At 50.6% G+C, this 22297-nt stretch overlaps 3 protein-coding genes across 9 annotated transcripts in view; 2 read left to right on the plus strand and 1 right to left on the minus strand.

The window, feature by feature from the left end:
* Arap3 (ArfGAP with RhoGAP domain, ankyrin repeat and PH domain 3) overlaps positions 1-4429 on the plus strand; it is a 29944-nt gene extending 25515 nt beyond the window's left edge. For 4 of the 5 annotated variants that reach the window (XM_057789141.1, XM_057789144.1, XM_057789146.1 and 1 more), the window contains exons 26-33: positions 919-1047; positions 1128-1261; positions 1496-1578; positions 1670-1705; positions 2373-2436; positions 2547-2684; positions 2902-2940; positions 3414-4429. In XM_057789141.1, coding sequence (XP_057645124.1) covers positions 919-1047; positions 1128-1261; positions 1496-1578; positions 1670-1705; positions 2373-2436; positions 2547-2684; positions 2902-2940; positions 3414-3896 — 1106 coding nt within the window. In that variant the 3' untranslated portion in view covers positions 3897-4429. The remainder of the gene's footprint in view (positions 1-918; positions 1048-1127; positions 1262-1495; positions 1579-1669; positions 1706-2372; positions 2437-2546; positions 2685-2901; positions 2941-3413) is intronic. The other variant, XM_057789145.1, reaches the window with a different exon arrangement.
* Positions 4430-7739: 3310 nt separating this feature from the next.
* Positions 7740-18415, plus strand: Fchsd1 (FCH and double SH3 domains 1). 2 transcript variants are annotated; one of them, XM_057789017.1, is made up of 20 exons: positions 7740-7790; positions 8040-8137; positions 8685-8730; positions 9191-9258; positions 9570-9711; positions 9798-9934; positions 10045-10108; positions 10830-10958; positions 11360-11482; positions 11645-11740; positions 12329-12448; positions 12819-12923; positions 13061-13222; positions 13929-14057; positions 14137-14220; positions 14353-14470; positions 14608-14828; positions 15407-15494; positions 17514-17569; positions 17705-18415. In XM_057789017.1, exons 1-20 carry the CDS (start codon positions 7770-7772, stop codon positions 17768-17770), a joined length of 2073 nt encoding a protein of 690 aa, XP_057645000.1. In that variant the 5' UTR covers positions 7740-7769; the 3' UTR covers positions 17771-18415. The 2 variants fall into 2 exon arrangements, with proteins under 2 accessions (XP_057645000.1, XP_057644999.1); XM_057789016.1 differs by lacking the exon at positions 17705-18415 and having other exon boundaries at positions 17514-17684.
* Positions 18401-22179, minus strand: Rell2 (RELT like 2). 2 transcript variants are annotated; one of them, XM_057789019.1, is made up of 8 exons: positions 21447-22179; positions 20799-21038; positions 20367-20432; positions 20213-20279; positions 19606-19791; positions 19005-19380; positions 18827-18886; positions 18401-18604 (listed from the first exon to the last, which is right to left on the minus strand). In XM_057789019.1, the coding sequence occupies exons 2-7, from the start codon at positions 20980-20982 to the stop codon at positions 18839-18841; spliced, it is 927 nt and encodes a 308-aa protein (XP_057645002.1). In that variant the 5' UTR covers positions 20983-21038; positions 21447-22179; the 3' UTR covers positions 18401-18604; positions 18827-18838. The 2 variants fall into 2 exon arrangements, with proteins under 2 accessions (XP_057645002.1, XP_057645001.1); XM_057789018.1 differs by having other exon boundaries at positions 21454-22177.
* Positions 22180-22297: the final 118 nt, after the last annotated feature.

A 22297-nucleotide genomic window follows, 5' to 3' on the forward strand; every position in this document is an offset into this window, starting at 1 on the left:
AGGACAGTCTGTTCTGGCTTCCAGGCCAGACAGGGCTACATAGTGAGGCATTGTTTCAAAGCAAAGAAACGTCCCAAACCCAAATCAAGCAAATAAATGAAAAATATCATCCATGATCTTATGTAATTTACTTTGCTTAATCTTTTAATAGGTTGGTGAGCCTCGTCTGCAAATGCAACTTTTTTTTTTTTTTTTTTTGGTTTTTCGAGACAGGGTTTCTCTGTGGTTTTGGAGCCTGTCCTGGAACTAGCTCTTGTAGACCAGGCTGGTCTCGAACTCACATAGATCCGCCTGCCTCTGCCTCCTGAGTGCTGGGATTAAAGGCGTGCGCCACCCACCGCCCGGCTGCAAATGCAACTTCTAACAGGCCTTGCCCGCCTAGCCTTCCTCACTGCTCACCTGCTTTTCCCTTTGTCCCTTTGTTCTCTGTGTGTCTCTTAAATATTGTTTATTTAAAAGTGATTATTGGGGGCTGGAGGAATGGTTCAGTGGTTGGGAGTGCCACAGAGGACCAGAAGTTTGTTCCAAATACCTACACTGGGTAGCTTATAACTGTCTGTAACTCTAGCTTCCAGGAAAACACACACATACAAACACACAAAACACACACACACACAAATTAAAAATAGATCTTTTTTTTTTAAATTATTATTTTTTTTAAATTATTGCTGGTCTCTATTTTGCTCGATTACCGGTTTACTGTTGGCTCCTTCATTAGGCTGTAGCTTCAAGAAAGTGGACCATATGTATCGATCTCCCCACTACTGTATCCCAGGGACAGCATACCTGGCTGGCATAGCATCAGGGTTAAAATAAATGTCTGTGATTAGATAGATGGAAGTGGGAGATGAGGTGGGGGCTCCAGTCTTTGGCTAGCTTTTCTGATTACTACCTGCCTCGGTCAACGTTTCCCTTCAGAGAGGCCACTGCACCCCAAAGAAAAGGTCCTAGAGCAGGCCCTGCAATGGTGCCAGCTTCCAGAGCCCTGCTCAGCCTCTCTGCTCCTGAGAAAAGTCTCCATGGCACACGCTGGCTGCCTTTTCACAGGTGAGCCTCCTCCCCCAGCCCAGCATTCCTCAAGCCTCTCTCCCAGTAGCCTCCACCCGGCATTGCTCTTCTGTGCCCAGGAGTCCGGCGGGAGAGCCCACGGGTGGGCCTGTTACGGTGTCGTGAGGAGCCACCTCGCTTGCTGGGAAGCCGCTTCCAGGAGAGGTTCTTTTTGTTGCGTGGCCGCTGCCTGCTGCTGCTCAAGGAGAAGAAGGTGACACCCCAGGGCGAGAGGGGTGCAATGTTGGGTGGCCGGTCAGGCAGCAGGGGCTGTAACGGTACCAGCCCCTGACTCCTAAGCTCATATCCTCGCCAATCTCATTGCTTCCCTGACGTTGACCTTTCTGACTCCACGATCGCATGTTCCACTGCACCCATGACTTCTTGATCTTCCTAACCACCATGTTCTTGTAGCTCTAGATCTTAACGCCTCTGTTCATGTTCTCAGAGCTCTAAACCAGAACGGGAGTGGTCTCTGGAAGGTGCCAAGGTCTACCTGGGAATCCGCAAGAAGTTAAAACCTCCAACACCGTGAGTGTTCCTCTTAGCCCTGACTTAGAGCTTTTCTGTCATTACCTCCCTGCCTTTTGGTTATTCTCTCACTGGTCCCTTTGCCTTTCAGGTGGGGCTTCACTTTGATACTGGATAAGGTGCACCTGTGAGTACCTCCTAACTTGCTAGCTTCTTGTCTGGCTCCACCCTGCTTCCCGTCCGTGTGCACGCGTGTGCCTGCGTGTATGTGTTCATGTGTGCAGAGATCAGAGGTCAACTTCAGGTGTCATTCACGAGGACCTGGGGCTTGCCAGTTGGGCTAGGCTGGGAACCTCAGAGAGCTGCTTGTATCCACCTCCCCAGCTCTGGGATGATAGGCACTAGCCACCATCCCAGCATCAGCTTTTCTTTTCTTTTTAATCAAGAAAATTTATGTGTATGGGTCATTTTCTTTTCTTTTTAATCAAGAAGATTTATGTGTATGGGTCATTTTGCCTGAATTTATATCTGTGTACCATGTGCATGTCTGGGGTCCTGAAACTAGGGTTACAGGTGGTTATGAGCCACCACATGGGTGCTTCGAGTTGAACCCAGGTCCTCTGGAGGAGCAACAAGTGCTCTTAACCACTGAGCCCTCTCTCTAACTGCTCCTTTTTGATATGATGCTGGGAATCCAAATCTAGTCCCTATACTTGCATGGCAAACACGTTATACGAACTGAGATCTCTCCCCAGCCCTGCCCTGTCCTCTTTCCTCTACTGTCCCCTTCTCCATTCCTCCATGCTTAGTGCTAGGACTCCTTCTGCTTCCTGATTCCCTCTGTTCATCCACAGCTGCCTGTCCTGCACTGATGAAGACGAAATGTGGGACTGGACCACAAGCATTCTTAAAGCCCAGGTGAGGAGAAGGAAGGGGCTGAAGGCTGGGCTTCTGGTACCTTTGGGGACCAGCCACACCCCCCAGTGCCTCCCAGGTCCACTAGTGCCAACACCTCACTGTCTCCTCAGCACGATGACCAGCAGTCGGTGGTTTTACGTCGTCGTTCCTCCTCTGACCTTGCTCGTCAGAAGTTTGGCACTATGCCCTTGCTGCCCATCCGAGGAGATGACACTGGAGCCACCCTTCTCTCTGCCAACCAGACCCTGGTGAGCCCCTACCCCAGCATGTCCTAAACTGCTGATCCCTGCCATTACCTTTGTCATGCTGCAGGAGGAGACAGCGTGGCTGCGTGCCAGATGCCCACCCACTCGCCACGACCCTCTTGTCCACATTCTTTGTGCCCTCACTTCCTGCCTCCGTCTCCTGTTGTCTTACTTTGTCTCTGTCTCTCCCTCCCCTATTCCCCACTCCACCTGTGTCCAGCGGCGGCTACACAATCGGAGGACCTTATCCATGTTCTTTGTGAGTATTGTGCTTGCTCTGGCTTTGTGTCTATCCCTGTGTGTGTTCCGTGCTGCCTACGCCCTGGTGCACTACGGGTCTGTTCTGAGGCAGGCCGTCAGTCTATGTAACAGAGGAAGACAGTGAGGGGTGATACGATGAGGGAAGGAGAAAGTAACTACAAATCTGAGAAACAGAAGAAAGGGGGTTTAAGCAAACACATTCTGGAGCCAGATAGATCTGGATTCAAGCCTCACCAACTACTATTTCCTTACTATGTGACTCAGGGCAACTTAACCCCTTTGCATGTCACTGTCTTGCAGTGTGACCCACTTGCATGGGGTTGTTGTGACATCAAGGATTAATAATACCGTAACTCGGGAAATAGGAGGATGGGAGGATGTGGAAATTTTAAATAAATAAATAGAAAAAAAAAAAGATAATACCGAAACTCTAACACTGTGCCCATCCTCGGCTGTCCCATTCCCATCCAGCCAATGAAGTCACCCCAGGGGTCTGTGGAGGAACAAGATGAGCTGGAGGAGCCTGTGTATGAAGAGCCAGTGTATGAGGAGGTCGGGGCCTTCCCTGAGCTTACCAAGGACACGACCGCCTTCTCTTCCACATGGGAGTGGACAGCCAAGGCAGAGTCTCCCCTTGCCAGCCACAGGTCCTTTGATCAAACCCCCCTCTCCAAAGCAAACATGTTGGGCCAAGAGGAGAGGATACCTGACTCTTCTCCAGGCCCCCATTCAAAGAGCAGTCCTCAGGCACGGGGATCCCTAGAGGAACAGCTGCTGCAGGAGCTCAACAACCTCATCCTGAGGAAGGGAGAGCCTGCTACATGTCCAGAAAGTCCTTCTCAGCCCATCAGTCCCCAAACCCCCAGCCCGACTAGCCTTCCAACACAGGCACCCGGTTTACCCACCCAAACTCCCTGCACTACCAACCCACCCTCCAGCCAGCCCCTCACATGACCCTTGGGCCAGCAGCTGAGGAGGTAGGTAACCAAAGGAGAAGCCAGGTTCTCACCATGGCAGACACCACTGGGGGCTTCTTCTGCCCTTGATGGATGACTCTGGAATCCAGTATGGTACCATGGAAGGAGCACTGGACTGAGACCTGAGACTGTGTCTCAAGGATGATCATGGCCCCTTTCTGGGCTCAGCCCCTTTGTACTATGAAGTCACTAAAATAAGAAAGGAACAAACAACAAATTATGCTTCTGAGCAATAAGCCCTAATACTTGCCCTTAATAAGAGCAGCTCCTGTTTTATATATTTGATATAGTGCTTCAGTGAGAGGTGTGGGGAATAAGGACTGCTGTACTGCATTAAAGAAAAGCATACATTTGGAAGCTAGAGATATGCATGAGGTCCAAATCTATCTTATTCACTTTCCATGTACTGGAAACCCTCAGGCCCTAGAGTGGGGTGACTGATTGAAGTTGGGAGCTGGGGCAAAGGGGAACCAAAGAAGAATGGGTCTCTATTAATAAACTTTGGAACCAAGAAGGTCATTTTTCAACGACACTCATTCATTCAACAAATAAGTACTGAGCATTTAATTGGTGCCAAATCCAATACAATACGATATAAACAAAACAAACAGGGTTCTTGTTCTTATGTGGAGCCTGAAGAAAGGAAACAAAATACACACAGGCTGGGCGGTGGTGGCGCACGCCTTTAATCCTAGCACTAGAGGCAGAGGCAGGCGGATCTCTGTGAGCTCAAGGCCAGCCTGGTCTACAGAGCAAGTTCCAGGACAGGCTCCAAAGCTACAGAGAAACTCTGTCTTGAAGACCCAAAATAAAAAAAGAAAATGCACATAGGTGAGTTTGGCATTTCAAAGAAACTTAACTGAGAACTTGAGTGATGTGGGTGTGGCCTTTACCCTGGGTGAATGGGAATGAATGAAAGCCCGAGGGGCAGAAACAGAGGTAAGGAGCTGGGTAGAGGAGCGCGAGGAGCAGGAGCAGGCGTGATGTGCAGTGCCGCAGAAGAGGCCTTGGCCTGGTGGGCGGATGGCAGCGGCTGGAGCAGAGGCTGAGTGGCAGGAGAGACAAGATAGAAAGATAAGGAAAGGCAAGCATGGTGACACAAACTGTTGGTCCCAGTACTTGGGAGCAGAGGCAGGTGGGTCACTGAGTTCAAAGCCAACCTGGTCTACAGAGTAAGTTCCAGGACACCAAGGTTACAAGGCTACATTCTGTCTCAAAAAACATTCGGGAGGCAGAGGCAAGCAGATCTCTGTGAGTTTGAGGCCAGCAAGGACTACAAAGAGCTAGTTCCAGAACAGGTTCCAAAGCTACAGAGAAACCCTGTCTTGAAAAAAAAAAAAAAAAAAAAAAAAAACCACTAAAAAAAATAGGGAAAAATTTGGAGGACATGAGAAGGCAGAGAGGAACCCTTAGTCAGAGCTTCTGGCTAAAGCCTTTGCAAGTAACACAGCAAGAATCCCAGTACAATTAATTGCTTGAGGCCTTTCTCCCTTCCCAGCTGTAAACCTGCTAGGAATGTCACTGAAAATTCCATTGACAAGGACAGAATATGTAATATGTCCTTTGTGCAGCTCTAGTGGCTTTTGAGTTCACTGTATTAGAATTCTGTCTGTCTCTCTTATCAAAAGAGATAGAAGGAAAAGAAAAAAAGACTTCTTAGCAATCCTTTAAAATGTAATCTGAGAGTTGTGCACGGTGGTGCACACCTTTAATCTCAGCATTTGGGAAGCAGAGGTTGGTGGACCTCTGTGAGTTCAAGGTCAGTCTGATCTACAAAAGTGAGTTCCAGGATAGCCCCTGCAGTTACAAAGAGAAACCCTGTCTCGGAAAACAAACAAACAAAAATGTCAAAGGAAAAGATGTAATCTGAGAACCACCAAAACCACCAGAACCACTAACATGGCTAGTGATAATGGCAAATTAATTGCTTGCACTCCCTTGAGGAGCCCATATCCACAAGTGGGTACAAATATTCTTTCCCCTACGCTCCCTTGGGAAATACATACCACCACCACTCCTACTTGGATGTGTCATAGTTTCTTCTGATTGCATTTTTTTTCTTCACTCTTGTGCTTTAACCTATATTAAAATATCTTGAATAAAAAATTTCCAACTCTGCTTCCTTATACCTGCTGGTCTTTTTTTTTTTTTTTTGGTTTTTCGAGACAGGGTTTCTCTGTGGTTTTGGAGCCTGTCCTGGAACTAGCTCTTGTAGACCAGGCTGGTCTTGAACTCACAGAGATCCGTCTGCCTCTGCCTCCCAACCAGCTGGTCTTGAAATCCCTTCAATATCAAAGCCACGGATCCCTGTTTGGACTGAGGTGAGATCTCCTAAAAAGTCTAGGAGACATGTCTTCAATCCCAGCACTTGGGAGTCAGAGGCAGGTGGATCCCTGTTAGTTCGAAGCCAGCCTGGCCTACAAAGCCAGTTCCAGGACAGCGAAAGCTACACAGAGAAACCCTGTCTTGAAAAATAAAAACAAAAGTCTAGGGGAATTCCTCAGTTGTTGTGGGTGACAGTTGGAGCCTTGTCTCTGTTCTTTCCAGAACAAGAGGAGACAATGCTTCTTGCAGGGGCCAATCATCACATCCTTGTAGCCTCTATTCTATTTGGATTTTAGGCACTTGGGTTTTCCTGGGAAGCAATTACATTTTAAGCATAAAATGATGTTAACTCTCTTTTCAGTCACTGGCCACCGTAGGAACAGTGGGTTATGGGAAAGAGCTGGACGCAAGGAGTCTGGATGTTAGATCGGAAAACTAACAATTAAGTCTTGGAGTGGGGTGGTGGTCTTGGAATTTGAGGGAAATAGATTACTAGGAATGTCACCCCTCCCACCCTGCGTGTGCTCTGCAGTAGAACCTTACTGATGGAGGGATTGCAGGGTAAAATAAATTTAGTGCACACTGTGGGGCTAGGGAATGGATCAGGGGATAAAGTTGCTTGCTATGTAAGTGTGAAGGCCTGAGTTCAAATCCCTAGAACCCATAAAAGAGCCGGACTTGTAGTGCCAGTGCCTGTAATTCCAGTGCTAGTAGAATCCTCCGAAGTTTGTAAGCTGGCTAGCCTGTCATACACAGAAGAAAAACAAAAGAAACCCTGTGTCAAACAAGGTAGAAGGCAAAGATCAACACACAAGATTGTCCCACTGACGTACGCTGGCATGCATGTGCAAACACACACACACACACACACACACCACGCTAAAATTGGTGAACTGGGGGGCATAAAGACCCAAAATGATGACAGGGCTTTCCAGGGTACACACCCCTTCACTGATACCATTAGTGCCCTTCACTGATACCATTAGTGCCTCCTGGAGCCCAGGATGTACCCGGCTTTTCCTTTGTACTGGTTTCTGCGGGCTCCGGGCGTACATCTTACCCCTCTCACGCTAGCATTTCCAGTTCTGCAGGGATTAGGAAAAGGTGTCTCCCTTTGTCAGAGGCATCTTCGCTCAGGTGTCCAGTGACTCAGTTTCCCTGGTCACCTGGTCTTCTTCACTTAGTGTCGGGACTGGTGATAGGCATATGTAAATGAATGACCAGAAATAATTACAGGCTGAATCAGTGGCTATACTAGAAATAGAAGCCAGGCGTCTTGACTCAGAAGCCCGAGGTTCTCCCTAGCGCCTGGCGCACGCTGCGTCCGCCCCGCGGCCGGGACCCTTCCGGGGTACTGGTAGCAATAACAGGTTCAGTTCCTCCGCTGCCCCTGTGTGCTTCCGCGCCCGGCGCGCAGTTTGACGAGCGTGGGCGGAGCGGGCCAACTCCGGGGCGGGGCCTTGTCGTGGGCGTGGCCTCCTCGAGTTCCGGAGTGGACTGTCTGGCAGCCTTTGCTGGATCCGAGATGCAGCCGCCGCCCCGAAAAGTGAGATTTGCCCGGGAAAGAGGACTTCGTGGGGGTCTTGGGGAGCGGAGGGAGCCTACGGACACTCGACTCGGGGTGGAACACAGGGAGTGGCAAGGAGGTCAAAGCCTAACACAGAAGAAACCGAGGAAATAGCCCAACCTCTCTCGGGCCCCGCCCCCTCACCGCTCCCTGTGTGGTGTTTTGTAGGTCCCCACGCCGGAGTAGGGTACATGGCTGGGGATCTTCATCTCTTTTTTAATCCTACAGGTGAAGCCAGCCCAGGAGGTGAAACTTCGCTTCTTGGAGCAGCTGAGCATCCTTCAGACCCGGCAACAGAGGGAGGCGGATCTGCTGGAGGATATCAGGTAGCCCCAGACCCCTCACGTTCACGTACTCCATCTTCACAGGATCGAGAGCCACTCCTTCTTCGGCTTCCATCTGCCAGGGTTAGGCGTTATCAGGCGGAGCTGGCCTACCCATTCATGACCCTCACCTTAGGCTTGCTTCCTCAGATATTGGGGCTATATTCATAAACAGAGAGCCCCTTCCTCAAACTGCTTGACCCCACATCACTCTCATCCCCACAATCAAAAACAGAACATAATCCCCTTCCTCTTCCAGACCTGTTGGAAGTCTGGCAGACACCGAATCTTCTCAGTTCTCTCACCTCCAGGCCCATAGTTGGTCCTCCAGGAGTGGGAGGATCCTGCTGGGGCTCTGAGCTGTAAGGTGCGGCTGACCTGGGTTGCAGCTGCCAGAGGTGATCTCAAGGACTCTCATCTTTCAGACCCAGTCCCTCTGGATGTAGTCACTCTCTGGGCTGGTTTCCTCTTCCTCCTGCTCAAGCTGAGGGGAGGATTGAGTGTAGGAGAACAGGAGCAAACAGTAACCATTCATTCTCAACCTCCACAGATCCTACAGCAAGCAGAGGGCAGCCATTGAACGGGAGTATGGCCAGGTATGGGACTCCTGTCTGGACCTTCCCTCTTGTTCTAGATTCCTTTTCACAGGCAGCAGTGCCCTCCCCTCCTGACTGTGGTCAAGACCAAATAACAGTGTAATGTTTTTTAATTTGTGAGTTGATTAGAACAAATGATTTTGCAAAAAAATTTTAAAAAGAACAAATATCTAGAATCTGCGAGATTTGTGTCAAACCCTTCTCTGCTACTTACTTATCTGCATGATCCTGGACAAGTTATTTAATATTTTTGGCCTCATTTTTTTCTCTATAAAATGGGAATAGTAATAATAATACCCAAACTCCACACATGGTTATAAGGATTAAATGAATTAGTGAATACAAGGCATTTTGGAAATGTATATGTTGTATAGCCCAAGAGTGATATTCTAGACCCTGGTTTGAAATTCTCCCCAGTTGGGGTGGGTCTTCATAAAAGATATGGTGGTTTTCTCGCTAGGCACTCCAGAAGCTGGCTGGGCCATTCCTGAAGAGGGAAGGGCAGCGGAGCGGGGAAGTCGACAGCAGGTGAGTTGCTCAGAGCTGGAGGTGATGGGGAGCTCAGCCCCAGAGCTGTCTGGAAATGAGGACCTATGAGCAGGGGAAGGCACGTGAGCTGCAGGTAGAGCTGACACAGCAGCAGCAGAGGAACTGACCCAGCAAGGACACTGTGGGTTGGGGTGGAAGGCATGAGTGATCCTGTGGCTGAGCTAATGGACTGATCGATTGATGGGCTCTTGGGGGGCGGGGGACACTCTGTCTCTCATGGTGTTGGGTTGGGAGGGGTCTCATGAACCAGCGGAGTGTTTCTCTCTTCAACACATACCTTCTCTGAGGAGGAGCGGGACAGTGTTTGGTGCCTGGCGCTGCCTTCTGGATGCCACTGTGGCTGGAGGCCAAACCCGGCTCCAGGCTTCTGACAGATACCGTGACCTAGCAGGGGGCACCGGGAGGAGTGCCAAGGAGCAGGTGCTTAGGAAGGTATGTCTTGGTGGATGGTGTAAAGGAACCTCCAGTGTAGGATGAGCCATGGTTTGGGTCAGGGTGCTGTGTATCTTTGCCCCTAGGGGACAGAGAGTCTTCAGCGGGCACAGGCTGAGGTGCTGCAGTCCATCCGGGAACTGAGCCGAAGTCGGAAACTCTATGGGCAGCGAGAACGTGTGTGGGCCTTGGCACAGGAGAAGGCAGCTGATGTCCAGGCCAGGTGGGCTCTTGGATGACCAAGCAACACACACAAAGTGTGATGTGAGGAGTATGGGGTGGAATCAAAATTTCCCAACTGTGCTTGACTCTTGACTGTTTTTGCCTGCACAGGCTGAACCGAAGTGACCATGGGATCTTCCATTCTCGGACCAGCCTCCAAAAACTGAGCACCAAGGTCTGGGGGAATACAGGCATTTATAGCCTAGTGTTTGGGGGTCCAGTGGCATCAAAGTAAGAATGGGTTGGACCTAGGTTTCCAAATTTCCTAGTGCTTCATTGGCAGGCATGTGGTAAGCACTCCGTCAGGTGGCTCCATGGATTCTCTGACCCTCATTTTCTTCATTTGTATAGCGGAAACAATCAATACCTTTCTTTGTCCCTTTATTTGTGATTCTTGAGCACCTCTACGTGCTAGGCAATATCCCACCCCTGGGGATGGAGTGAGAACAGGACTCATGGAGTTGGATCCTTAGAGAGAATGTGAATAGTCAGATGAAGGGTAATAGTTGGGTGTGATTTAGAAGGGAGATCTCACGGAGCAGGAGGCCTGAGTGTCAAGGAGGGGGCCGCTGCGGGAAGAACCTACTGAGGAGAGGGAATGGTGGGTACAAAAGCTGAGGAGAGAGTCACTTAGGCTCAACGATCTGAGAGAACAGGACACACACTCGTGAAAAGGGTTTCAGGGGTCAGCTCCTGTGAGGTCTGGTAAGACACAGTTTGCATTTTTCGATGCATGCAGATGCCAGGTGAGGCTTTTTAAGGCAGTGTTCTATGTGAAGGTTTTGGTGTAGCACCAGGCATGTAGTAGACACTCAGTAATGTGAGATCTGTTCTGGTTCTGGGTTTAAGATTGGCCTTGGAAGGACTCCCTGCTGACTCTAATTTCCATTCCCTAGCTGTCTGCCCAGTCAGCCCAGTATTCCCAGCAGTTGAGAGCAGCCCGCAACGAGTACCTGCTAAATTTGGTGGCCACCAATGCTCACCTTGCCCACTACTACCAAGAGGAACTGCCAGCCCTGCTCAAGGCCAGTACTCATCCAGACTATTCCTGCCCTCAGTGAATGCAGACACCACCCCTGTTTCTCCTTCTTCCCAGGCTGGCCAGTGCTAGTGCTTAGAGTGGGCTCTGGTTCTGCTTCTTGGTGGCTCTGTCATGCTAGACATCTGACTCCGCATTCCTCATCGGAGTTAATCCCAGTTTGCCCACATCATAACACTGATGAGGTTCAAAGGGAACGGATGTGGAAGTTCTTAAACTATGAAGTGGTTTAAACATGACTGTCTATGATTAGAAACAGTCTTGTTTCTTGTCTCCTTCTATCGCTCATGTGTATACCCTATGCATGGATGGATAGTCTACACCAGAGGCCTGGGAGAATGGGTTGCATGCACCTAATATATTATGGTACCTTATGGTTCTCTCCAGGTCCTGGTAAGTGAGCTGTCAGAATACTTGAGGGACCCCCTCACTTTATTAAGCCACACGGAGCTGGAAGCTGCAGAGATGGTCCTGGAACATGCCCGCCATGGGGGACAGGTGACTTCTCAGGTGAGGACTGGAGCTGTGAGTGCTCCCTAGTGATGCTTCATGCTTTTTCATTGGAATCCAGCTCCTCTCCCACCCAATGCAGCGCTCACCTTTCTTCCAAGAAGATCTGGAGACAGGGTTGGATGGGTGGCAAGTGAGTGACTGTGTATTATCCAACACTAGGTAAACTGGGAACAAGATGTGAAGCTGTTTCTTCAGGGGCCTGGAGTCTTTTCCCCGACCCCACCTCAGCAATTCCAGCCAGCAGGGACTGATCAGGTGAGACCACCGTGCTTGTGGAAACAGGCCAAATCTAAACATAAGTATGCTGTAGATCCCTTGTCTCATTGTCCTTGTTCTGGTATTGATCTGGTAGTTCAGCCTTGGACAGGGGATTTCAAAATTCCATTCATCTCCATCTGAACACAAACACACCTCAGACCAAAGTTCAGTCCCTGTTCTCCTCATTCCACCTCTGTCATTCACTCTGACTCCATTCCTGGGCCTGTCTCTACATGAGTACATACTTGTGTCTACAGACAAAGGCATTCAGTCCATTCTCTTTGTCCCTCACACTGGAGGTCAAGATGAAGAAGGAATGGGCTGGAGAGTTGGCTCAGTGGCTAAGAGTACTTGTTGTTCTTGCAAAGGACCCGGGTTTGATTCCCAGCATGCACTTGGAGATCACCACCTCCTCGGGCACCAGGCACATATGTGATGTGCAGATAGACATACACGCAGGGAAAACATTCATACGCAAAATAAAATAAACCTAAAAAAGAATTTTAAAAAGATGAAGAAGGAAAAGGAACTGATGAGAAGGGTAGAATTGTTTTGTTTTTCTCAAATATTCCTTGGCTTTCTCAGGTGTGTGCCCTGGAGCGGGGAGCAGGAGGGATGGTTGGAGAGAGTGGCCTGGAGAAAGAGGTTCAGCGTTGGACAAGCAGGGCTGCCCGGGACTACAAGATCCAGCATCATGGGCATCGGGTGAGGTGGGGGTGCAGGTATTGGGGGTGGGTAAGAATAGCTGAGAGGTGGGGGCCATTGATGCAGTCAGGAAGGAGGGAAAGGAATTTTAACACAACAGTATGATTCAGCTGTTAGAGCACAGCTTTCAGAACTACACAGACTGGGGTTTGTATTCTCTGCTATTGCTTGTGAGTTCTCTAAGTCTGGGTAAGGAATGACCTCATCTTTCTGGACTTTGGTTTCCTCATCACTAAGATGGAGCCAATAATAATACCTACCTCACAGGGAAGGTAGATGACACATTGCAAGTGATGCAACTAGCGAAGTCCTGGGCTCAGAGTAAGCTATGGCCCACAGCATCTCCACCCACCTCTGCCATCCTCACCAGGTCCTGCAGCGACTGGAACAGAGGCGTCAGCAGGCTCCAGAGCGAGAAGCCCCAGGCTTAGAACAGCGGCTACAGGAAGTGCGGGAGAACATCCGACGGGCACAGGTGAGCCCCAGCCCTGGTCCAAGAGCCGCTGAAACCCTGCCTCCTCATCTAACCCACCTCCACTGTGGTAGAGAAAAAGAGGGGAGCAGAGGGTAGACACAGCTAGCCAGGGTATTATCTCTTCCTCCTCACACCAGGTGAGCCAGGTGAAAGGGGCTGCCCGGCTGGCCCTGCTACAGGAGGCTGGCCTAGATGTACAGTGCTGGCTGAAGCCAGCCATGACCCAAGCCCAGGATGAGGTGGAACAGGAGAGACGGCTTAGTGAGGCTCGGCTGTCCCAGAGGGATCTCTCTCCCATGGTAAGTTCCTCCTTTTCCCTAACCATGCACATTGGGAGGCTAAAATTCCTTGTTAGAAGGTAGAACATCGAAAATGGGACTCACAATATCTAATTCAGAGGATTATCATGAGGCCGGGATGATACTGCCTAGTTTCTCAATAAACTTCTGATATGGTGATTAAGAACCGTGGTTCTGCTGGGTGGTGGTGGCATACCAGCACTTGGGAGGCAGAAGCAGGCAGATCTCTGTAAGTTCGTGGCTAGCCTAGTCTACAGAATGAATTCTAGGTCAGCCAGGGCTACCCTGTCTTGAAAAAACCAAAATCCAAAATAAAATAGAGTAAAATGAATAAAATAAACCATGGTTCTGGGAGCAGTCTGTAAGTTAATTGAATGCCAGCCACTCCACTTAATAGCTGTTTGGCCTTGGCAGATTGCTTAACCTTTGTGATCCTGTTTCTTCAAAAGTAAAGCGAGGTTAATATAGTTATACAAAACAGTGGTGAGTTATACTGAAGGTTAGATGAAGCATATATAGCACCTAATGGTTGTCTTTGCTATTATTTAGTATCATCCAGCCCTGTGGTGGTTTTGATTGTGAGATATGGTGATTGGTTGAGGGGTACTGCCTTGAAGGAGGATTCCCAGTGTCCCTTAGAGATAAGAGAGACTTGTGGGAGATCCACGCAGTATTTGAGACAGTATCTGTCCTCTACCCTCTCCAGGCTGAGGATGCTGAGCTTTCTGACTTCGATGAATGTGAGGAGGCTGGGGAGCTCTTTGAAGAGCCTGCCCCCCAAACCCTGGCTACCAGATCTCTCCCCTGCCCTGCACATGTGGTATTTGGCTACCAGGTGTGAATGGGTATAGAAACTTCAGATGGGCAATGGGCAAGGGTGGGGCAAATCTTGACTCCTTCCTTGTGGGGCTCAGGCAGGACGTGAGGATGAGCTGACTATCACCGAGGGTGAGTGGCTGGAGGTCATCGAGGAAGGAGATGCTGATGAATGGGTTAAGGTAAGTATGGGACCCTGGACTGGGGGCAGTGGGAGGCCTCATTCAGGTAATGCCAGAAACCTGAGTGGCAAAGAGCCAAGGTCATGGACTGCTGAGCAAGTCTGATACCTGTTCACATTGCTGGGTGAGCAGGCTCGGAACCAGCATGGCGAAGCGGGCTTTGTCCCTGAACGATATCTCAACTTCCCGGATCTCTCCCTTCCTGAGAGCAGCCACGGCAGCAGCAATCCCTCAGGAGCAGAGCCCACAGGTAAGAGAAGTAAGTTACGGATTCAGGGACCATGGGTGCAGATAGATACAGCTTTCTGGATGGCTGTGGGTAGAGTGGCATCAAGTAGTGTACCACAGCCCACTGCTCATTTTATCCTGTCTCCTGGGCTCCTGTAGCATTCCTGGCCCGGGCCCTGTATAGCTACACTGGGCAGAGTGAAGAGGAGCTAAGCTTCCCTGAAGGGGCACTCATCCGCCTGCTGCCCAGGGCTCAAGACGGTGTAGATGATGGCTTCTGGAGGGGAGAATTTGGGGGCCGTGTTGGAGTTTTCCCATCTCTACTGGTAGAGGAACTGCTTGGTCCCCCAGGGCCACCTGAATTCTCTGACCCTGAACAGGTGAAGCTTCATTCTCCCTCGGTTCCCAAGTAACCTCTGGGGTGACCCTTTCACCTCACCTCAACAATGCTCTATATTAATCTTAAAACTTTATTTCCTCCCTACATTTGCCTCCTATGGTAGCTTAGTCCTCACTGTGTGCTTTGACTGGAAAGGGAAAAGAGAAACCAAGGCACCCTTCTTAGAAGGTTGGGACTTTTAGCGCCAGATAGGCCTGAGTACAAATTGCCACAGCATGACTTTGAGTGGTTACTTACCTTCTCTGAGCTACCTTCCTCGTGGGTAAGATAGAAGCAACAGCTGCTCTAGCAGGCTTACTGTCATGACTAGAGATGACAGAGGGAAACTCCTTAGCCCCACGGGACACAGGAAGTGTTTGAATTTGTGTTGCCCTGTCATGACATACCTGACACATAATAACTATTCAGTACATACTGACTACGGAAATATCTGTCAGTTACAACCCTCATTTGGCTGCTTTTGGTACTGAGAATAAATGGGAGAGAAACTGAGAGTGGGGTGAGAGGAAATGCTAGTTAAATGTTCCAGGAATGACTGTCTGCCTACCCTGTCTCCAGACGCTGCCATCCCCTTCTCCTCCCAGTTTTTCGCCTCCTGCACCCACCTGTGCCTTGGAAGGATCCGCTGCACCTGCTCTGCCTCTGGGTGAGTAGAGAGAAGTGGGGTCTTTTTTTTTTTTTAAAGATTTATTTATTTATTTCTTATGTATACAACATTCTGCCTCCATGTATGCCCGCATGCCAGAAGAGGGTGCCAGATCTCATTATAGATGGTTGTGAGCCACCATATGGTTGCTGGGAGTTGAACTCAGGACCTCTGGAAGAGCAGCCAGTGCTCTTAACCACCAAGCCATCTCTCCAGCCCCGAGAAGTGGGGTCTTGGAGCATAAGTAATGGCAAGGATGAAGTTTGAACTCTGCCTTACCTGTGCCTGTGTGCCCTGGGTGTACCTTGCAGTAAGAGGTCCATGGCATATTGTCGGGGAGGAGAACTTGGATTTGGAGCTAGGTTCAAACCCCTTAGTCCGTTTTTATTGTATGACTCAAGGTGGAAGGCTTAACCTGTCTGGTCCTTGGTTGCTGTGAGCCACTAGCATTATAGTAAAAGTACATCTGAAAGATCACTGGACAAACTCATGGGAGTGTATTCCAGTGCAGAGCTTTGGGAACACCCGTTTCTTCAATAGTTGCTGTCAAGTCTATAAAAATTTTGTGAAGCCATAGCTTTCCTCCTTTCCATAATGGGATTTATCCTGAAATATTTCAGGAGTGTATAAATCATTTGTTGATATAACATTTTACTGTACTGGCAACTGGGTGACCTCTCTCACACTGTGGGGCCCTGGTGTGAAAGCATTCACTCAGTCAAACCTTTGTTCTCACAGTCAAATCTACACTTGGTCTAGGCTTTTTCTTCTTATACTTTAGTCTTTGGAGATAGGGCTAGCCTTGAACCAGCACTCCTTCCACCTCTGCCTTCCTGATGTGTTACAATTAGAAGTATAAGTCACTAGCCTAGGTTGGTTTATAGTCTTTAGAAAGTAAAGGGAAAGGCACTGGTTTATTGAATTATCAGGGACTGGAGAGATGGCTCAGTGCTTAAGTGCATTTGTTGCTCTGCAGAGGACTCAGGTTTGATTCCCAGTACCCACATGTGAGCTCACAACCATCAGTAACTCCAGTCCCAAAGGATCTGACACTCTCTTCTGATCCCAATGAGCACCAGGCATGCATGTGGTGCACAGGCATACATGTAAGCAAAACACTCATGCACATAAGAAAAAAAAAGAGTTAACCAAGATGTCTGTTAAGAGTATACATCACTGAGCAGTGATGGTGTACGCCTTTAATCCCAGCACTCGGGAGGCAGAGGCAGGTGGATCTCTGAGTCAGAGGCTAGCCTGGTCTACAAAGTGAGTTCTAGGACAGCCAAGGCTATTATTACACAGAGAAACCCTGCCTCGAAAAACCAAAATGAAGAAGGAAAAAAAAGGGTATACAACATTGTGATTGGCATATAGGAAACATGGATGTTTTAGATCACTATTTTCAAAATTAGCTATCTTTTCTCATGGGATTTTTACATTATCCTAAAATGTACCTTTTCCTCTTAGTATCCTTGAACTCTGAGATATAGTATTTATCTTTGGATTAATTTCTATATTTTTTGGGGTGCTGGGGATCTAACTAGGATCTTGTTCATGCTAGGCAAGCATATCTACCCTTAGATCCCCAGCCCCCTAGTTTTCACCGTGAAATACTCAGCTTTTCTGATACGCTCTAGTATGTCCATCTCTCCGAGTCACATGCCCTGACTGTAGAGTCAGTATCATCTCTTCCGCCACACCTACTTCACTTTGAATAAGGTCGCATTGGGGCATGCTCTCCCCGCGCCCCTCTGTGCGTGCATGTGTGTGTGATATGGGATTCTCAATAGCCACTTCGAGGGAGCTGTTGTACTCCACCCCCTTTCTTCGGTCCTTTGTACAGAGCAGTTGTGCATTAAGTATGTGAGGATGGATGGACTAATGGATTTTATAGCTCAGGCCGGTGATTATTTTTTGCCAAGTCAACAAGTATTTATAAAGTATCACTATCCTAAGTGCTGGAGATGCAGCATGGAGCCCAACAAAGCTTGAGAACTGACTTTTGGTTTCTATTTCTAGACAAAGTCCTAGACTGCCCAGGACCTCTGGACATGATGGTGCCTCGACTCAGGCCGGTAAGAGCCTGTCTTGGAGAAGACTGTACTGAAGGGTCATTCCTATGGGTCCTGTTTTATATGCTGGGCTGAGGTAATGGACAGGGATATTCCCAAGAGGGACTCTGGGGCACTGATTATGTATATCCCCTGCAGATGCGCCCACCACCTCCCCCACCAGCCAAAGCCCCGGATCCTGGCCATCCAGATCCCCTCACCTGAAGGCCGGGGCTCACTGCCCCTATCTCCATGCTGACAGAAACCACCCCCGCAATGAACTGGAGCAACATAGGCAAAAGCTGCAATCTTCCCCCATGTCCACTCTCGCCTCCAGGGATAGAAGCTGGCCCTGTTCCCATTTCTGGGATTTGAACCCATTCCTTTCCCACATTGTTCTTCTGTCATCTCTGGGCCGGTACTACTCCTTTGACTTTTTACCATCACCCCATATTTAGGGTGGTAAAATATCCCAAAACTTTTGGGGCTGGTACCCATTCCTTAAAGCATTTTACGGTTCTGGCTCATCTCTGTCTTCACCCTGCCTCTGTGGCCAACTCCACCCCGAATGCAGGGGTCACCAGGCCTGGAGCCAGGAAAAGAGCAGGTCTTGGAAGTCAGAAGGAGCTGGAGCCAGGATGCAAAGCAACTGTAATGGTCTGAGCGGATTTATTGACAGTGAATAAAGGGCGTGAAGTCCAAGCCAGGGCCTGGGCCTCTTGTGCCAAGAGGGCAGGGAGCTTAAGGTGCTATTGCTTTAGGGGCCCACCACGGGTAGGGCCTGGTCCCAGCTGCCACGCTCTTGCATGTGGAGCGAGATTTTGGGGAAGGCAGGCCAGGCAACCCATTGGCAAGTAGGGAAAGGAAAAAGAATGAGGGGTTGGGAAATGGGAGCGGCTCCTCCTGAGGTCCCTCAGCCTGGGACCATGTAACTCCCGATAGAAGTAGAGCTGGTCCCTCAACTGAGGAGCAGTGCTGTCCAGTGGAGGGGAGAGCCTTCATGGCTATCCATACCCTGGCAATGCCTGCTGGTATCCATCAGCACAGTGAAGACTGAGGCTTGGAAGAAAGGAAGGGGGACATTGTTGCTTCCTGTTTGAGCTCTGATTGACCAGTTCTCCAGAGACCGTTTCTAACTCCTGGAGGACCTCTATGCCTACTCCCACTCCCCACCACCAGCCAAGGAATCTGTAACACACACTAAGCCTGTAGCTCACCCCAGGGGCTCAGGGAGTCGATGGGTTTGGGTGGTTTAGGTAGAAGGTAGGAGGATGAGATTACCTGATCACGAGCTCAGGGAGACTCGCCTCGTATACCCCCTGCGTCTGGTGGTAGAGACTCCTGAGAGAAGGGGAAGTGTTCAGTGGGAAGAGGAGGTGGATAATCAATGTTGCTCAGCATAGGGACAGAAGATGTGTGTCCACCATTGCCCAATGCATCTCTGACCATGTCTTCATACCTGCTGACCTGAGGTGTCCAGTTTGGTTGGCTGTCCATTTGCCTCTTGACTAAGCAGCTCTGGACTTGGGCCTCTTCCTCTAGTGCCCAAGTTCAGTTCTGCAGAGGTTCCAGGGGCTCCCTCAAGTGTACAAGGGACTAGGCTGTCATCCTTGAGTCCTCCGTTCTGCACTGGGTGGGTGGCTACAGCCTGGGAAGGCGGTGCCTCAGGGAGCAGCCTTTCAGTAGCAGTTGTCCCTGTCCTAGGCTGCCCTCCTGCAGCCACCTGACTGGCCCCTGGTTCCTGCCCCCCACCAGAGCCCCAGCTTCTGTCTGTAGGAGAACCATCACGATGTTCATGTAGGCCATAGCGCTTCTCAATGTGTGTCACTCGGAATCTGGGTGGGAAGAGAACAATGCAGCTTAGGACTACAGCCCAAAGGTGACCTAAACCTCCCTCCCTGGGGTTGATGGCAACTTCTATGGCCTGGGTAGGGAGGCCTTCTGAGATTGTGGGACAGATACTTTGTGCAGCTTGACCCCTGCTGCAGTTGCTCTGTCATTCAGAGGAAAGTATTGGGCACCAACTTAATCTCCCTTTTCTTGGACCACTGTATCCCCACCTGCCCACTGAGAATACAGTGGTCTCTCCAGGCCTGGGGCGACCTTTTCCTTCCTTAGAGCGACCCTGACGGACAAGGGGGGGCCTCTTGTTGCGGCTACAGTGGATGCAAGGAGCTGCAGAGCCAAGATGCACTGTGTGATGATGGGAAGGAGCTCCATCCTGCAGGCTGGAGGTGGCATCCACGCTGGACCACAGGAAGAAAGCAGAATGGAGCAGAAATGAGATTTCCATTTCCCTTCCTGCCATTTCTTTTGTTCTCTCAACATGATCTTTAATCCTCTCCAAACCCCACCTTTCCCAGGTTCCAACTCCTTTTGTCTTGAGTAAATTCAATGTTAAGAAATGAGTGGTCACACATTCTTCCTTTCCACCCTGGTTACTAAAGAGAGTAATGCTTAACCAAAGAAAGTGACACCAGAGGTGAATGCTAGCCTGCATGGTATCTAGATTGGATATAAAGGGTAAAGGGTTTCTATAAAACTTCTCCCATAGGTTAGCTAGCCTTGTCCACCCCCTCCCCCAACTCCCATGGAACTTGGGAAAACTATATTAGAGCGGGTACTCCAAGGTAAGGTAAGCTATGCTGGCCCTTGTTTCCAGCTCACCTGGAGAGCTGTACCGTCCCTTCTCCTTCACTGTCCCCTAGCATCTCCTTCAAGGCCTCAGCATTGGCTGATGGGAGAGGGAGAAGCAATCAGTGGAGGTGGAGGTCAGGGCAAGAGACAGTTGGGAAAGAGCAAGCTTTTGGCCTATACCCACCTTCATTTTGGATGATACAGCGAACAATCCTCTCTACTGTGTCCTCATTCACGTCATCGTCTTCAGCTGAAGGATGAAAGAGGTTGGCAAGGAAGTGGGAAATGAGTCAGCTTTGGGGGAATATGACCTGATGGCCCCAGGGGGGATGGCTGAAAATGTATCCCTTTACCTATGTGCCTTCATGCATCAGGCTAGAAAAGGTAGGAGAGGAAATGGGGCCCCAGGGTTACCATGAGTGGACCCCCTTCTCTAGCCTCTATTTCGGGGGGTGTCATTCAATTTACGTGCAGAATCAAAAAAGCAGCATAAAGCTGTCTTTTGGGCTGCATCAGGATTTGGGCTGGGTCTATCGGCCAGGGAGGCCAAAAAAAGTTGGGGGAAAAGGGTAAGGAAGGAAGGTGCCTTAATCAGGGTTCTAGGCTCCTCACTCACGGGGCTGGAGCTGGGCATCATCAGGCTCTGAGCCCCTAGACGTGCGGCAGCGGTAGCCTTTCTTCTTGAGCACGTGGCAGATCATGAAGCCTACAAGGCCCATGAGGAAGAAGACCAGCACAAGCAGGAAGAGCATGTACAGCCCATGTTGGGGCGGCTCCAGGCCAGGCTGTGGTTCCGACATGAGGCCCTGGGGGGCGAGCGCGGGCCAGGGCGCCTCCTGGGTTTAGTGGGCTGCAGCTGGGTACCCGCAGAGTAGGAAGGCATCTTAGGATCCGCAATAGGAGGCCCGCCCCACCCCCTACCGAACCAAGGAGCTGTCCGGACTAAGGGTGCTGGTTGGCTAAAACCGCCGCAGGCTGGAGGCCAGACGGCATCTACAAAAGCCCTCTGCTGCGCCCCAGCCCCACTTTTCTGACATCCAGACAGCTATCCTTTACAGCTCATCCCGCGCCCCCGTCCCTTCCAAGGACACTGCAGCACAAGATGGGACGAAATTCTCAGACAACGAGCCCAGAAAACACGCTTGAGTCAGTGTTGCTACCTCCTCTACACCAGCCTGAGCCAGGCCTCGTGCAGCCCCCATCCCTCCCTGCATTCCCGGGTCCCTTCTTTTTTGGTTCCTCCCACCCTGACCACCTGGCCCACCCGGTACCGGTGGTTTGGTTCTGTCTCCGGCTCCTGTTCTGTCTCGGGTCCCTGTTCCAGGGGCGTCCTCGTTCGGCTCAGGGCCCCCGACGCCCTCCCGGAGCTCATCCCTTGCTTCCTCCCCCTCCCCCCTTTGCCGCCTCACCGGCTCCGGGCTGGTGGCTGCGGATACCGGTGCCGCGGCAGACGGGGGGAGGGAAGGATGGCAGAGGATGTGGGCCGGTTGGGAGCCGCGGCAGGCTCCGGACCACTCCTGCCTGGGAAATGGAGGGGATGGGGGGGCGCCTCTGAAACTGTCCCGGGTTCCCAAATGCCTTCACGCGTCGCGGGCCAGGGACCAAGGGGCGGAGCACAGGTGTGCGGGGCGGAGAGCGTGAGCCTTACGCGTGTGAGTGAGATGTGCGCGTGACTGCGCCGCCCCCCCCCCCCCCCCCAGGAGGAATGTGCGGCTCAAGTCTGGGTCTTCATGGGTGGTCGGGAGGTCAGGAGGGGCTCTGGCCACCGGTCTAACCCTCACGTCTGGCACAGGTTCTGCCCTCCGAACTCGTTTCCCGGACGAGTGGAAATCTTCCTAGCGCACTGGGAAAAGCTGGCTTTCTGCGCTTGAGAGGGGCAGGGTGGTCAGATCTTCCGAGGTTCCTAGAGAGGGACCACTGCCCCAAGATCCGTTTGGGGCTAGCGGCTGGACGGGATGACTCGGTTTCCCGAGGATATGACCCCCACCCAAAAAGAAACGGCCCTTGTATCTTATGAATAATGCCACGGCTCCCCGCCCTAGCCTCAAGAACCCAAGCCTCAGAACCCGGGCCAGGACAGCAAAGCGAGGGGCAGGACTCCCATAAGGGGCGGGA

Source organism: Chionomys nivalis, chromosome 14 (genome assembly GCF_950005125.1).
Source record: "Chionomys nivalis chromosome 14, mChiNiv1.1, whole genome shotgun sequence".
Classification (NCBI taxonomy): domain Eukaryota; kingdom Metazoa; phylum Chordata; class Mammalia; order Rodentia; family Cricetidae; genus Chionomys; species Chionomys nivalis.

Coding starts and splice junctions, on each gene's coding strand:
- Fchsd1 (XM_057789016.1), top strand. CDS start 7,770: ATGCAGCCGCCGCCCCGAAAA. Junction 10,959..11,359: donor AACTGCCAGCCCTGCTCAAG/GCCAGTACTCAT, acceptor GGTTCTCTCCAG/GTCCTGGTAAGTGAGCTGTC. Junction 12,449..12,818: donor TCCAGCATCATGGGCATCGG/GTGAGGTGGGGG, acceptor CATCCTCACCAG/GTCCTGCAGCGACTGGAACA.
- Rell2 (XM_057789019.1), bottom strand. CDS start 20,982: ATGTCGGAACCACAGCCTGGCCTGGAGCCGCCCCAACATGGGCTGTAC. Junction 20,433..20,798: donor TGATGCCCAGCTCCAGCCCC/GTGAGTGAGGAG, acceptor TTCATCCTTCAG/CTGAAGACGATGACGTGAAT. Junction 18,887..19,004: donor TGGACACCTCAGGTCAGCAG/GTATGAAGACAT, acceptor CCCTTCTCTCAG/GAGTCTCTACCACCAGACGC.